The 14,401-nt window shown below is 41.5% G+C and overlaps 4 protein-coding genes across 4 annotated transcripts; all 4 read right to left on the reverse strand.

Annotated features, from left to right (window-relative positions):
- Positions 1-32: 32 nt before the first annotated feature.
- LOC115015047 (protocadherin beta-16-like) lies at positions 33-3,653 on the reverse strand. Its single transcript, XM_029442213.1, has 3 exons — positions 1,203-3,653; positions 1,090-1,102; positions 33-166 (listed from the first exon to the last, which is right to left on the reverse strand). The coding sequence occupies exons 1-3, from the start codon at positions 3,651-3,653 to the stop codon at positions 33-35; spliced, it is 2,598 nt and encodes an 865-aa protein (XP_029298073.1).
- Positions 3,654-4,892: 1,239 nt separating this feature from the next.
- On the reverse strand, positions 4,893-7,253 carry LOC115015048 (protocadherin gamma-A7-like). Its single transcript, XM_029442214.1, has 2 exons — positions 6,961-7,253; positions 4,893-5,691 (listed from the first exon to the last, which is right to left on the reverse strand). Exons 1-2 carry the CDS (start codon positions 7,251-7,253, stop codon positions 4,893-4,895), a joined length of 1,092 nt encoding a protein of 363 aa, XP_029298074.1.
- Positions 7,254-8,299: 1,046 nt separating this feature from the next.
- LOC115014774 (protocadherin gamma-A10-like) lies at positions 8,300-10,722 on the reverse strand. Its single transcript, XM_029441829.1, is given in 2 exon segments — positions 8,300-10,330; positions 10,333-10,722. Coding segments are annotated over 2 exon segments (2,361 nt in total). The 5' UTR covers positions 10,663-10,722.
- A 1,029-nt stretch (positions 10,723-11,751) lies between these two features.
- LOC115014757 (protocadherin gamma-A3-like) lies at positions 11,752-14,401 on the reverse strand. The gene has a single exon (XM_029441816.1). The coding sequence runs from the start codon at positions 14,259-14,261 to the stop codon at positions 11,799-11,801; it is 2,463 nt and encodes an 820-aa protein (XP_029297676.1). The 5' UTR covers positions 14,262-14,401; the 3' UTR covers positions 11,752-11,798.

Raw genomic sequence — 14,401 nt, forward strand, 5'->3', positions numbered from 1 at the left:
GTGGATGGTAAAGCTGGTTCTGATATATCCGTTTACTGCTGGTTACATCTAAACACGTCCTCAACCTTTACATGCAAGTCCGTGAGACCATGTTCTCTCTTTCGTGCGATGAACCTCGACAAAACACAGAGAGCCTTCTTCACTGTGTAGTCAGCCGGGGGATGGACTGAATGACGACTTAACACAGAAAATAATTTACTGACCGACAGCGTCCCTTAGAGTCTAAAAGCTGAACACCAATTAATGCCCCAACCACACAAAAGCTCTTAAACAGACAAACTGAAAACATCTCTACCTCGTGTGGAAATCCCATCTGAATACCTTTTAATAAAGTACGTTTGAATTAAAATACGTTGGCACTCAACAAATTGCATAATACCAGATTCTGTGTAAAGGTTAAACGCAAAATAACTGTTAAGAAATAACAGGAAATAAAATCTAATTCTAAAAAATGTCACATGCAGTCTAACAGGTGTACACAAAAAAACAAATAACTGACTTAAAATAATAAATAAATAAACAGCTATCTTTATGTTAAATATGCACATTTACTATCTAAAAACATATGCCTGAACAATGATTTCATTGTTTGCAAAGTCTTATCAAGATTGACGTGAAAGTTAAGAACTCGCCTGTTAACGTTGATAGCAATCAGGAATGAATTAGGACTATGTTCAACTGTCATTTGCAGCGCAAATGCAGGAAGAAGGCAAGTCACTGTAATATAGTGAAGAGAAAGTATGAAGGGTTTTCAGGTTCTGCATTAAGCTATTTCTCAGCATTGACATTTCCATTAGTTTTCTTACTTAAACTTTTCCAGGTGCTTTCATTCCCACTATGAACCAAACGAATGACATCTTTCTTTGCCAAGCAGGCACATTGTATGAACAACGAAATCAGAAATGTGGAAGTGAACTGCGCACACACGTAAATACTGATCATTATCAATCCACGATTACATTCCGCATAACACATTAAGGCAGTATAACATTGTTACAAAACAAAGTTTCAGGAACCTTTGCTTACAAAAGCTGTATATTTGAAGATTTAACAAAGAAAACTTTTCTATCAGGCAATGAGAAAAAACACGCTGTCCATGGTGCTGAATATGACCGCATGGAGAGCTTCGGTCCTCATTAATACAACTAAGATAAATGAAGAGAACAGAAGGGGGCACACAGACGAAGTAATTTTTGACTCACCTCTAGAGAGTCTGGTTCATCCAGGATGCTTTTTTCACTCTGTATCCGCTGCATCGTCCCTGTAGCACTGGGGTCCATTATCAGCACGTTCTGACTACCGGCTGTGCCGAACTTACAGTCACTCTTTCTGGAGTCAGTCGTCCTGCACACCTCGTAATTGTACACGTGTTGGAGAGTCCCTGTCCCCAAAGTGTCTGAGTAACGTGGAGGATAATATGGAATCACAGGGAGGTTGGAGTGAAACATGATGCGAGACTGTCTCCACCTGTAGATTTTCACTGATATAATAACCACTAAACACGTGATGAAGAGGAAGGAGACTACAGCCAGAGCCAGCACTAAGTAAAAAGTCAGGTTATCATTGTACTCCTTGTCTTGTGTAAAGTCAGTGAACTCAGAGAGCACTTCAGGGAAGCTGTCCGCCACCGCCACGTTAACAATGACTGTAGCTGAACGAGAGGGCTGCCCGTTGTCCTCCACTATAACAGTCAGTCTTTGTTTCACAGCATCTTTATCAGTCACTTGGCGGATAGTTCTTATTTCTCCATTCTGTAAGCCCACTTCAAACAGCGCCCTGTCTGTGGCTTTCTGCAGTTTATAGGAGAGCCAGGCATTCTGTCCAGAGTCCACATCAACAGCCACCACTTTAGTGACCAGATAGCTCACATCTGCTGAACGAGGCACCATTTCAGCCACCAGAGAGCCACCAGTCTGGACTGGGTACAGAACCTGAGGAGGGTTGTCGTTCTGGTCCTGGATCAGTATTTTCACAGTCACATTGCTACTGAGTGGAGGGGAGCCTCCATCCTGCGCTTTAACTACCAACTGAAGCTGTTTAATTTGCTCATAATCAAATGAACGAACCGCGCTGAGAACTCCAGTTTCAGAGTTTAAAGACACATAAGTAGACACTGGACTACCGCTGACTTGTGTGTCCTCTAAAAGATACGAGATTCTGGCGTTTTGATTCCAATCAGAGTCCCGCGCACTGACAGCAAATATAGAAACTCCAGGTGAATTATTCTCTGTGATGTAAGCGGAACAACTATTTTTATTAAATATTGGTGCGTTGTCATTAACGTCAGAAATTTTAAGATGTAATTTTGCTGAGGTAGAAAGTGGGGGAGAGCCCATATCAGTGGCTGTTATTGTTATATTATAATCTGAGACAGATTCTCTATCAAAATATTGATCTGAGATCAAATTGTAATAGTTTGTTAGAGAGGATTCGATCTTAAAGGGAAGTTTACCATCTATAGAGCATTTTATTTGCCCATTTCGTTCAGAATCTGCATCTTTTACGTTCAAAATAGCAATAGTTGTACCAGGAGGTGCATCCTCAGAAACTGGGCTGGAAAATGACATAATATTTATAACTGGGGCATTGTCGTTGACGTCAATTACATCAAATATAATTTTACTTGTCCCAGTTAGGCCACCCTGATCCTTTGCCTCTACCCTCACCTCGTATTTTCTGTCTCTTTCATAATCTATCTGACCAGACACAGAAACTTTGCCGGTGTTTTCATCAACACTGAATATATCGGCAGCACTTCCTTTTTTCATTTTAGACAAACTGTAAGAGATGAGTTTATTAGATCCACTGTCCGCGTCAGTGGCATTTACAGTAACTATGCTCGTGCCTATCATTGTGTTTTCCATCACAGATGCTTTATAGACTGATTGGTTAAATATCGGAACATTGTCATTGACATCTAACACAGTGACATCTATATTTACTGTACCAGATCTCTGTGGTGTTCCTCCGTCAACTGCGACTAGTTTTAAAGACAGATGTGGATGTTGCTCTCTGTCTAGAGGCTTCTGGAGCACCATTTCAACATATTTACCTCCATCTGGATTTGCATGTTGCTTTAAAATAAAATGTTCATTTGGTGATAAAACATAATCTTGCAACGCGTTTTGCCCAACATCTAGATCCTCTGCACTCTGCAGTGGAAACTGGACTCCGACTACAGCCGATTCACTAATTTCGAGTCTGATAGCCGTATCTTTATTAGGGAAGACCGGAGCATGATCATTTATATCTAACACCTCAACTGTTACTCTGTGCAGTTCCATCGGGTTTTCTAAAATCACCTCAAAGCTGAAGCTGCACGGTGTTACGTCTCCACAAAGCTGCTCTCGGTCTATTCTCTCATTCACGACTAGAATCCCTTTGTCTGTCTTCAGCTCGGTGTAGTGGATGTTTTCTCCAGTCACGATACGGGCCCGCCCAGAACGGAGCCTCTTCAGATCCAAGCCGAGATCTTGCGCTACATTACCGATAACAGAGCCTTTCTTCATCTCCTCTTGTATAGAATAACGAATCTGACCACCTACCATGTTAACCGCATGAAGCAGCAACAGGAGCAGTCCTATTTGCCGTCGAAATCCATAAAACAATCGCCATCTTGCGCATATGATGGTGAGAGATCCTCGATCTGCCATCATGGCAACAAAGAATAAAAAATGTGATCTGTATCCAGTGGATGGTAAAGCTGGTTCTGATATATCCGTTTACTGCTGGTTACATCTAAACACGCCCTCAACCTTTACATGCAAGTCCGTGAGAACATGTTCTCTCTTTCGTGCAATGAAACTCGACAAAACACAGAGAGCCTTCTTCACTGTGTAGTCAGCCGGGGGATGGACTGAATGACGACTTAACATAGAAAATAATTTACTGACCAACAGCGTCCCTTAGAGTCTAAAATCTGAACATCAATTGAGGCCCCAACCACACAAAACCTCTTAAACAGACAAACTGAAAACATCTCTACCTCGTGTGGAAATCACATCGGAATACGTTTTAATAAACTACGTTTGAATTCAAATACGTTTGCACTGAACACATTGCATAATGCCAAATTCTGTGTAAAGGTTAAACGCAAAATAACCGTTAAAATATAACAGGAAATAAAATCTCATTCTCAAAAAAGTCACCTGCAGTCTAACAGGTGTACACAAAAAAAGAAATAACTGACTTAAAATAATAAATAAATAAACAGCTATCTTTATGTAAAATATGCATGTGTAATATCTAAAAACATATTGATGACTGAACAATGATTTCAATGTTTGCAAAGTCTTATCAAGACTGATGTGAAAGTTAAGAACTCGCCTGTTAACGTTGATAGCAATCAGTAATGAATTAGGACAAGTTCAACTGTCATTTGCAGCACAAATGCAGGAAGAAGGCAAGTCACTGTAATATAGTGAAGAGAAAGTATGAAGGGTTTTCAGGTTCTGCATTAAGCTATTGCTCAGCATTGACATTTCCATTAGTTTTCTTAATAAAAAATGTCCAGGTGCCTTCATGTCCACCATGAACCAAACTAATGACATCTTTCTTTGCCAAGCAGGCACATTGTGTAAACAACGAAATCAGAAATGTGGAAGTGAACTGCGCACAAACGTAAATACTGATCATTATCAATGCACGATTACATCCCCCATAACACATTAAGGCAGTATAACATCGTTACAAAACAAAGTTAGTATGAAAATTGTTCAGGAACCTTTGCTTACAAAAGCAGTATATTTGAAGATTTAACAAAGAAAGCATTTCTATCAGGCAATGAGAAAAAATACGCTATCCATGGTGCTGAATATGACCGCATGGAGAACTTCGGTCCTCATTAATACAACTAAATAAATGAAGAGAACAGATTGGGCACACAGACGAAGTCATTTTTGACTCACCTCTAGAGGAGAGTCTGGTTCATCCAGGATGCTCTTTTCACTCTGTATCCGATGCATTGTCCCTGTAGCACTGGGGTCCATTATCAGCACATTCTGACTACCGACTGTGCCGAACTTACAGTCACTCTTTCTGGAGTCAGTCGTCCTGCACACCTCGTAATTGTACACATGTTGGAGAGTCCCTGTCCCCAAAGTGTCCGAGTAACGTGGTGGATAATATGGAATCACAGGGAGGTTGGAGTGAAACATGATGCGAGTCTGTCTCCACCTGTAGATTTTCACTGATATAATAACCACTAAACACGTGATGAAGAGGAAGGAGACTACAGCCAGAGCCAGCACTAGGTAAAAAGTCAGGTTATCATTGTACTCCTTGTCGTGTGTAAAGTCAGTGAACTCAGACAGCACTTCAGGGAAGCTGTCCGCCACCGCCACGTTAACAATGACTGTAGCTGAACGAGAGGGCTGCCCGTTGTCCTCCACTATAACAGTCAGTCTTTGTTTCACAGCATCTTTATCAGTCACTTGGCGGATAGTTCTTATTTCTCCATTCTGTAAGCCCACTTCAAACAGCGCCCTGTCTGTGGCTTTCTGCAGTTTATAGGAGAGCCAGGCATTCTGTCCAGAGTCCACATCAACAGCCACCACTTTAGTGACCAGATAGCTCACATCTGCTGAACGAGGCACCATTTCAGCCACCAGAGAGCCACCAGTCTGGACTGGGTACAGAACCTGAGGAGGGTTGTCGTTCTGGTCCTGGATCAGTATTTTCACAGTCACATTGCTACTGAGTGGAGGGGAGCCTCCATCCTGCGCTTTAACTACCAACTGAAGTTGTTTAATTTGCTCATAATCAAATGAACGAACCGCGCTGAGAACTCCAGTTTCAGAGTTTAAAGACACATAAGTAGAAACTGGACTACCGCTGACTTGTGTGTCCTCTAAAAGATACGAGATTCTGGCGTTTTGATTCCAATCAGAGTCCCGCGCACTGACAGCAAATATAGAAACTCCAGGTGAATTATTCTCTGTGATGTAAGCAGAATAGATATTTTTATTAAATATTGGTGCGTTGTCATTAACGTCAGAAATTTTAAGATGCATTTTTGCTGAGCTAAAAAGTGGGGGAGAGCCCATATCAGTGGCTGTTATTGTTATATTATAATCTGAGACAGATTCTCTATCAAAATATTGATCTGAGATCAAAGTGTAATAGTTTGTTAGAGAGGATTCGATCTTAAAGGGAAGTTTACCATCTATAGAGCATTTTATTTGCCCATTTTTCTCAGAATCTGCATCTTTTATGTTCAAAACAGCAATAGTTGTACCAGGAGGTGCATCCTCAGATACTGGGCTGGAAAATGACATAATATTTATAACTGGGGCATTGTCGTTGACGTCAACAACATCCAATATAATTTTACTTGTCCCAGTTAGGCCACCCTGATCCTTTGCCTCTACTCTCACCTCGTATTTTCTGTCTCTTTCATAATCTATCTGACCAGACACAAAAACTTTGCCGGTGTTTTCATCAACACTGAATATATCGGCTGCACTTCCTTTCATTTTAGACAAACTGTAAGTGATGAGTTTATTAGATCCACTGTCAGCGTCAGTGGCATTTACAGTAACTATGCTCGTGCCTATCATTGTGTTTTCCATCACAGATGTTTTATAGACTGATTGGTTAAATATCGGAACATTGTCATTGGCATCTAACACAGTGACATCTATATTTACTGTACCAGATCTCTGTGGTGTTCCTCCGTCAACTGCGATTAGTTTTAAAGACAGATGCGGATGTTGCTCTCTGTCTAGAGGCTTCTGGAGCACCATTTCAACATATTTACCTCCATCTGGATTTGCATGTTGTTTTAAAATAAAATTGTCGTTTGGTGATAAAACATAATCTTGCAACGCGTTTTGCCCCACATCTAGATCCTCTGCACTTTGCAGCGGAAACTGCACTCCAACTACAGCCGATTCACTAATTTCGAGTCTGATAGCCGTATCTTTATGAGGGAAGACCGGAGCATGATCATTTATATCTAACACCTCAACTGTTACTCTGTGCAGTTCGATTGGGTTTTCTAAAATCACCTCAAAGCTGAAGCTGCACGGTGTTACGTCTCCACAAAGCTGCTCTCGGTCTATTCTCTCATTCACGACTAGAATCCCTTTGTCTGTCTTCAGCTCGGTGTAGTGGATGTTTTCTCCGGTCACGATACGGGCCCGCCCAGAACGGAGCCTCTTCAGATCCAAGCCGAGATCTTGCGCTACATTACCGATAACAGAGCCTTTCTTCGTCTCCTCTGGTATAGAATAACGAATCTGACCACCTACCATGCTAACCGCATGAAGCAGCAACAGAAGCAGTCCTATTTGCCGTCGAAATCCATAAAACAATCGCCATCTTGTGCATATGTAGGTGAGAGATCCTCGATCTGCCATCATGGCAACAAAGAATAAAAAAATTTAATCTGTATCCAGTGGATGGTAAAGCTGGTTCTGATATATCCGTTTACTGCTGGTTACATTTAAACACGTCCTCAACCTTTACATGCAAGTCCGTGAGAACATGTTCTCTCTTTCGTGCAATGAACCTCGACAAAACACAGAGAGCCTTCTTCACTGTGTAGTCAGCCGGGGGATGGACTGAATGACGACTTAACACAGAAAATAATTTACTGACCGACAGCGTCCCTTAGAGTCTAAAAGCTGAACACCAATTAAGACCCCAACCACACAAAAGCTCTTAAACAGACAAACTGAAAACATCTCTACCTCGTGTGGAAATCACATCGGAATGCCTTTTAATAAACTACGTTTGAATTAAAATACGTTTCCACTCAACAAATTGCAGAATGCCAGATTCTGTGTAAAAGTTAAACGCAAAATAACTGTTAAAAAATAAAAGGAAATAAAATCTAATTCTCAAAGAAGTCACCTAAAAGTCCATCCAGTATTACACAACGAAACAAATAACTGATTTAAAATAAAGAAATGGTTATCTTCATTTAAAATATGCATATGTAATTTCTAAGAAACATATGAATGACTCAGAACAGTGATTCATCTGTTTCCAAAATCTTATCAAGACTGATGTGAAAGTAAAGCACTCACCTCTTAAATACGTTGATAGCCAAAAATACTGAATTAGGACACATTAAGGAAGTATAACATAGTTACAAAACAAAGTTTAGTATGACAATAGTTCAGGAACCTTTGCTTTCCAAAGCTGTATATTTGAAGATACAACAGACTCAGCATTTCTATCAGGCCATGTGATAAAAGACACTGTCCATGGTGCTGAAAATAACCACATGGAGTACAAAGATTTTTATCACTGCAACGAGATAAAGAAGAAGAACAAAGGGGGAATAGAGACAAAGCTACAATGTTTGACTCACCTCCAGAGGAGAGTCTGGTTCATCCAGGATGCTTTTTTCACTCTGTATCCGCTGCATCGTCCCTGTAGCACTGGGGTCCATTATCAGCACGTTCTGACTACCGGCTGTGCCGAACTTACAGTCACTCTTTCTGGAGTCAGTCGTCCTGCACACCTCGTAATTGTACACGTGTTGGAGAGTCCCTGTCCCCAAAGTGTCTGAGTAACGTGGTGGATAATATGGAATCACAGGGAGGTTGGAGTGAAACATGATGCGAGACTGTCTCCACCTGTAGATTTTCACTGATATAATAACCACTAAACACGTGATGAAGAGGAAGGAGACTACAGCCAGAGCCAGCACTAAGTAAAAAGTCAGGTTATCATTGTACTCCTTGTCGTGTGTAAAGTCAGTGAACTCAGACAGCACTTCAGGGAAGCTGTCCGCCACCGCCACGTTAACAATGACTGTAGCTGAACGAGAGGGCTGCCCGTTGTCCTCCACTATAACAGTCAGTCTTTGTTTCACAGCATCTTTATCAGTCACTTGGCGGATAGTTCTTATTTCTCCATTCTGTAAGCCCACTTCAAACAGCGCCCTGTCTGTGGCTTTCTGCAGTTTGTAGGAGAGCCAGGCATTCTGTTCAGAGTCCACATCAACAGCCACCACTTTAGTGACCAGATAGCTCACATCTGCTGAACGAGGCACCATTTCAGCCACCAGAGAGCCACCAGTCTGGACTGGGTACAGAACCTGAGGAGGGTTGTCGTTCTGGTCCTGGATCAGTATTTTCACAGTCACATTGCTACTGAGTGGAGGGGAGCCTCCATCCTGCGCTTTAACTATCAACTGAAGCTGTTTAATTTGCTCATAATCAAATGAACGAACCGCGCTGAGAACTCCAGTTTCAGAGTTTAAAGACACATAAGTAGACACTGGACTACCGCTGACTTGTGTTTCCTCTAAAAGATACGAGATTCTGGCGTTTTGATTCCAATCAGAGTCCCGCGCACTGACAGCAAATATAGAAACTCCAGGTGAATTATTCTCTGTGATGTAAGCGGAATAGCTGTTTTTATTAAATATTGGTGCGTTGTCATTTACGTCAGAAATTTTAAGATGTAATTTTGCTGAGGTAGAAAGTGGGGGAGAGCCCATATCAGTGGCTGTTATTGTTATATTATAATCTGAGACAGATTCTCTATCAAAATATTGATCTGAGATCAAATTGTAATAGTTTGTTAGAGAGGATTCGATCTTAAAGGGAAGTTTACCATCTATAGAGCATTTTATTTGCCCATTTTTCTCAGAATCTGCATCTTTTATGTTCAAAACAGCAATAGTTGTACCAGGAGGTGCATCCTCAGATACTGGGCTGGAAAATGACATAATATTTATAACTGGGGCATTGTCGTTGACGTCAAAAACGTCAACTACAACTTTACTTGTTCCAATCAAGCCACCCTGATCCTTTGCCTCTACCCTCACCTCGTATTTTCTGTCTCTTTCATAATCTATCTGACCAGACACAGAAACTTTGCCGGTGTTTTCATCAACACTGAATATATCGGCTGCACTTCCTTTCATTTTAGACAAACTGTAAGAAATTAGTCCATACGAGCCACTGTCAGCGTCAGTGGCATTTACTGTAACAATGCTTGTGCCTTTCAGTGCGTTTTCCATCACAGATGTTTTATAGACTGATTGGTTAAATACTGGTACATTGTCGTTCGCATCTAACACAGTGACATCTATGTTTACTGTACCAGATCTCTGTGGTGTTCCTCCGTCAACTGCGATTAGTTTTAAAGACAGATGTGAATGTTGCTCTCTGTCTAAAGGCTTCTGGAGCACAATTTCACAATATTTAGTTCCATCTGGATTTGCATGTTGCTTCAAAATAAAATGTTCGTTTGGTGATAAAACATAATCTTGCAACGCGTTTTGCCCCACATCTAGATCCTCTGCACTCTGCAGTGGAAACTGGACTCCGACTACAGCCGATTCACTCATTTCAAACGGATAGGCGTATCTTTATTAGGAAAGACCGGAGCATGATCATTTATATCTAACACCTCAACAGTTACTCTGTGCAGTTCGATCGGGTTTTCTAAAATCACCTCAAAGCTGAAGCTGCACGGTGTTACGTCTCCACAAAGCTGCTCTCGGTCTATTCTCTCATTCACGACTAGAATCCCTTTGTCTGTCTTCAGCTCGGTGTAGTGGATGTTTTCTCCGGTCACGATACGGGCCCGCCCAGAACGGAGCCTCTTCAGATCCAAGCCGAGATCTTGCGCTACATTACCGATAACAGAGCCTTTCTTCATCTCCTCTGGTATAGAATAACGAATCTGACCACCTACCATGTTAACCGCATGAAGCAGCAACAGAAGCAGTCCTATTTGCCGTCGAAATCCATAAAACAATCGCCATCTTGCGCATATGATGGTTAGAGATCCTCGATCTGCCATCATGGCAACAAAGAATAAAAAATGTGATCTGTATCCAGTGGATGGTAAAGCTGGTTCTGATATATCCGTTTACTGCTGGTTACAGCTAAACACGTCCTCAACATTTACATGCAAGTCCGTGAGAACATGTTCTCTCTTTCGTGCAATGAACCTCGACAAAACACAGAGAGCCTTCTTCACTGTGTAGTCAGCCGGGGGATGGACTGAATGACGACTTAACACAGAAAATAATTTACTAACCAACAGCGTCCCTTAGAGTCTAAAAGCTGAACACCAATTAAGACCACAACCACACAAAAGCTCTTAAAACAGACAAACTGAAAACATCTCTACCTCGTGTGGAAATCACATCGGAATACCTTTTGATAAAGTATGTTTGAATTAAAATACGTTTCCACTCCACAAATACTATTCTTGGTAAAAGTGAAACGTAAAATCACTTTTTTAAATTGACAGGGAAATTAATTTAATTCTTACAAAAATTGCCGAAGTGTACAAAAAGAACAAATTAAATTAAGCTTAAAATATAATGAATACAAGTATTATCTTGATGTGAAATATGCATGTTTAAAATATAAAAGCATATTAATGACTCAATACAATGATTCAACTGTTTTCAGTTTGTAAGTTATTGTAATGACTGCATTCTTTCTTCAACTTGTCTAGGTGCTTCTAAGTACTAACAGCATCCATTGCCAAACAGCCTTATTGTATAAACAACAAATTTAGAAATGTTGGAGTAAACTATGTGTGCACACGTCAAGATTGAACAAATATTATTGCAGCATTACTTTTCCCCAAAACACATTAAGGCGGTATAGCATTGTTAAAACGCAAGTTAGTACGAAAAGCGTTCCGGAGCCTTTGATTTCAAAAGCTGTTTATTTGAAGATATAACAGATGCAGCATTTCAATCAAGCCATGTGAAAAAACACGTTGTCCACGGTGCTGAAAATGACCTCATGGACTGCATCGGTCTTCATAATTACAATTAAAGAAAAAAGAAGAACAAATGGGCCACACAGACGAAGCTACAATGTTTGACTCACCTCTAGAGGAGAGTCTGGTTCATCCAGGATGCTCTTTTCACTCTGTATCCGCTGCATCGTCCCTGTAGCACTGGGGTCCATTATCAGCACGTTCTGACTACCGGCTGTGCCGAACTTACAGTCACTCTTTCTGGAGTCAGTCGTCCTGCACACCTCGTAATTGTACACGTGTTGGAGAGTCCCTGTCCCCAAAGTGTCTGAGTAACGTGGTGGATAATATGGAATCACAGGGAGGTTGGAGTGAAACATGATGCGAGACTGTCTCCACCTGTAGATTTTCACTGATATAATAACCACTAAACAAGTGATGAAGAGGAAGGAGACTACAGCCAGAGCCAGCACTAAGTAAAAAGTCAGGTTATCATTGTACTCCTTGTCGTGTGTAAAGTCAGTGAACTCAGACAGCACTTCAGGGAAGCTGTCCGCCACCGCCACGTTAACAATGACTGTAGCTGAACGAGAGGGCTGCCCGTTGTCCTCCACTATAACAGTCAGTCTTTGTTTCACAGCATCTTTATCAGTCACTTGGCGGATAGTTCTTATTTCTCCATTCTGTAAGCCCACTTCAAACAGCGCCCTGTCTGTGGCTTTCTGCAGTTTATAGGAGAGCCAGGCATTCTGTCCAGAGTCCACATCAACAGCCACCACTTTAGTGACCAGATAGCTCACATCTGCTGAACGAGGCACCATTTCAGCCACCAGAGAGCCACCAGTCTGGACTGGGTACAGAACCTGAGGAGGGTTGTCGTTCTGGTCCTGGATCATTATGTTCACAGTCACATTGCTATTAAGTGGAGGGGAGCCTCCATCCTGTGCTTTAACAGTGAATACAAGTTGCTTGATCTGCTCATAATCAAATGAGCGCACTGCGTGTATTACTCCGCTTTCTGCATTTACAGAAACATATACAGAAACTGGAGATCCACCTATCTCACAGTCTTCCAAAATATAAGAAACACGGGCGTTCTGGTTTTCATCGGGATCTTTAGCATTGACACTTAGTACAGATACACCGGGAGAATTATTCTCTGTGATGAATGCACTATAAGAGACATGTGGAAATACAGGGGGATTATCATTGACATCTGAGACCTTAAGATAAAAGGTTCTTTTCGTTGAGAGGGGGGGCGAGCCTGTGTCCGAGGCAATAACAGTGATGTTACATTCTGAGAGATGTTCACGATCTAATGCAGCATCTGTGATCAATGCATAATAATTTCTCACATTGGATTTAATTTTAAAAGGAACATTGCCTTCGATCGTGCATCTTACTTGTCCGTTTTCACCCGAATCTATATCTTTAGCATTAATTATGCCAATAGTTGTACCCGCGGGGGAGTCTTCTGACACAGGACTCGTGAATGACATGACGCTAATGACCGGGGCATTATCATTTACATCGATTACCTCAATTTCAACTTTGCTAGAATCCGTCAGTCCTCCTTGATCTTTTGCTTCAACCCTGAACTCAAATTTTTTGTCTTTTTCAAAATCTATTTCCCGAGCCACATATATTCTTCCAGTAGCCTCATCTATATTGAACAAATCAGCTATCCCTGCTTTTGATTTTGAAAATGCATACCCTATCTTTCCGTTTGAACCACTATCTACGTCGCTTGCATTCACAGTAACAATGTGTGCGCCTTTTGGTGCATTTTCAATCACCGTGGCCTTATACAGTGTCTGATTAAATACAGGAGCATTATCATTGGCATCAAGAATATTAACATCTATATTTACTGTACCCGATCTCTGTGGATTCCCGCCGTCCACAGCCAGCAGTTTTAGAGACAGGCGTGGCTGCTCTTCTCTGTCTAAGGGTTTCTGAAGCACCATTTCAGCATATTTACTGCCGTCCGGGTTGACATGTTGTTTCAGAACAAAATTATCGTTCGGTGTTAAAATGTAATTCTGAAGACCGTTTTGCCCAACATCAGCATCGTCCGCACTCTCTAAAACAAAACGAGAACCAAGCACAGCTGATTCGCTTATTTCAAATTTCAAGTGACTGTTTTGGAAAGTGGGAACATTGTCGTTTATGTCCAATACTTCTATGGTCACAGGGTGCAACTCCATTGGTTTTTCCAATAAAATCTCAAAGGTGAAGCTACACGGTGTTACGTCTCCACAAAGCTGCTCCCGGTCTATTCTCTCATTCACGACCAAAGTTCCTTTGTCTGTCTTCAGCTCGGTGTAGTGGATGCTCTCTCCGGTCACGATACGGGCCCGACCAGAACGGAGCCTTTTCAGATCCAGACCAAGATCTTGTGCGACGTTACCAACAAGGGACCCTTTCTTCATCTCCTCTGGGATCGAATACCGGATCTGTGCCTCCGCTTGATTAAGAAAAATGAATTGAAAAATAAAAAGATACGCTGCCCCTCGCAATCGTCCAAACAATCGCCATCTTACTCCTCCGTCTCGAAGATGTTCTTTAAATGCCATGTGAAAACAGGGTCTTAAAGCAAACCGAACAATGGGATGAAGATTTTAACTCACTGAAGAAAACGCATACAGTCCAGGTTAATTAAGATTATCGTTAAAGTGTAAATGGACTGTGTCTCCGATGAGCCCCAGCTCGTATA

The sequence above is a fragment of the Cottoperca gobio genome, chromosome 10 (assembly GCF_900634415.1).
Source record: "Cottoperca gobio chromosome 10, fCotGob3.1, whole genome shotgun sequence".
In the NCBI taxonomy this organism is placed as follows: Eukaryota; Metazoa; Chordata; class Actinopteri; order Perciformes; family Bovichtidae; genus Cottoperca; species Cottoperca gobio.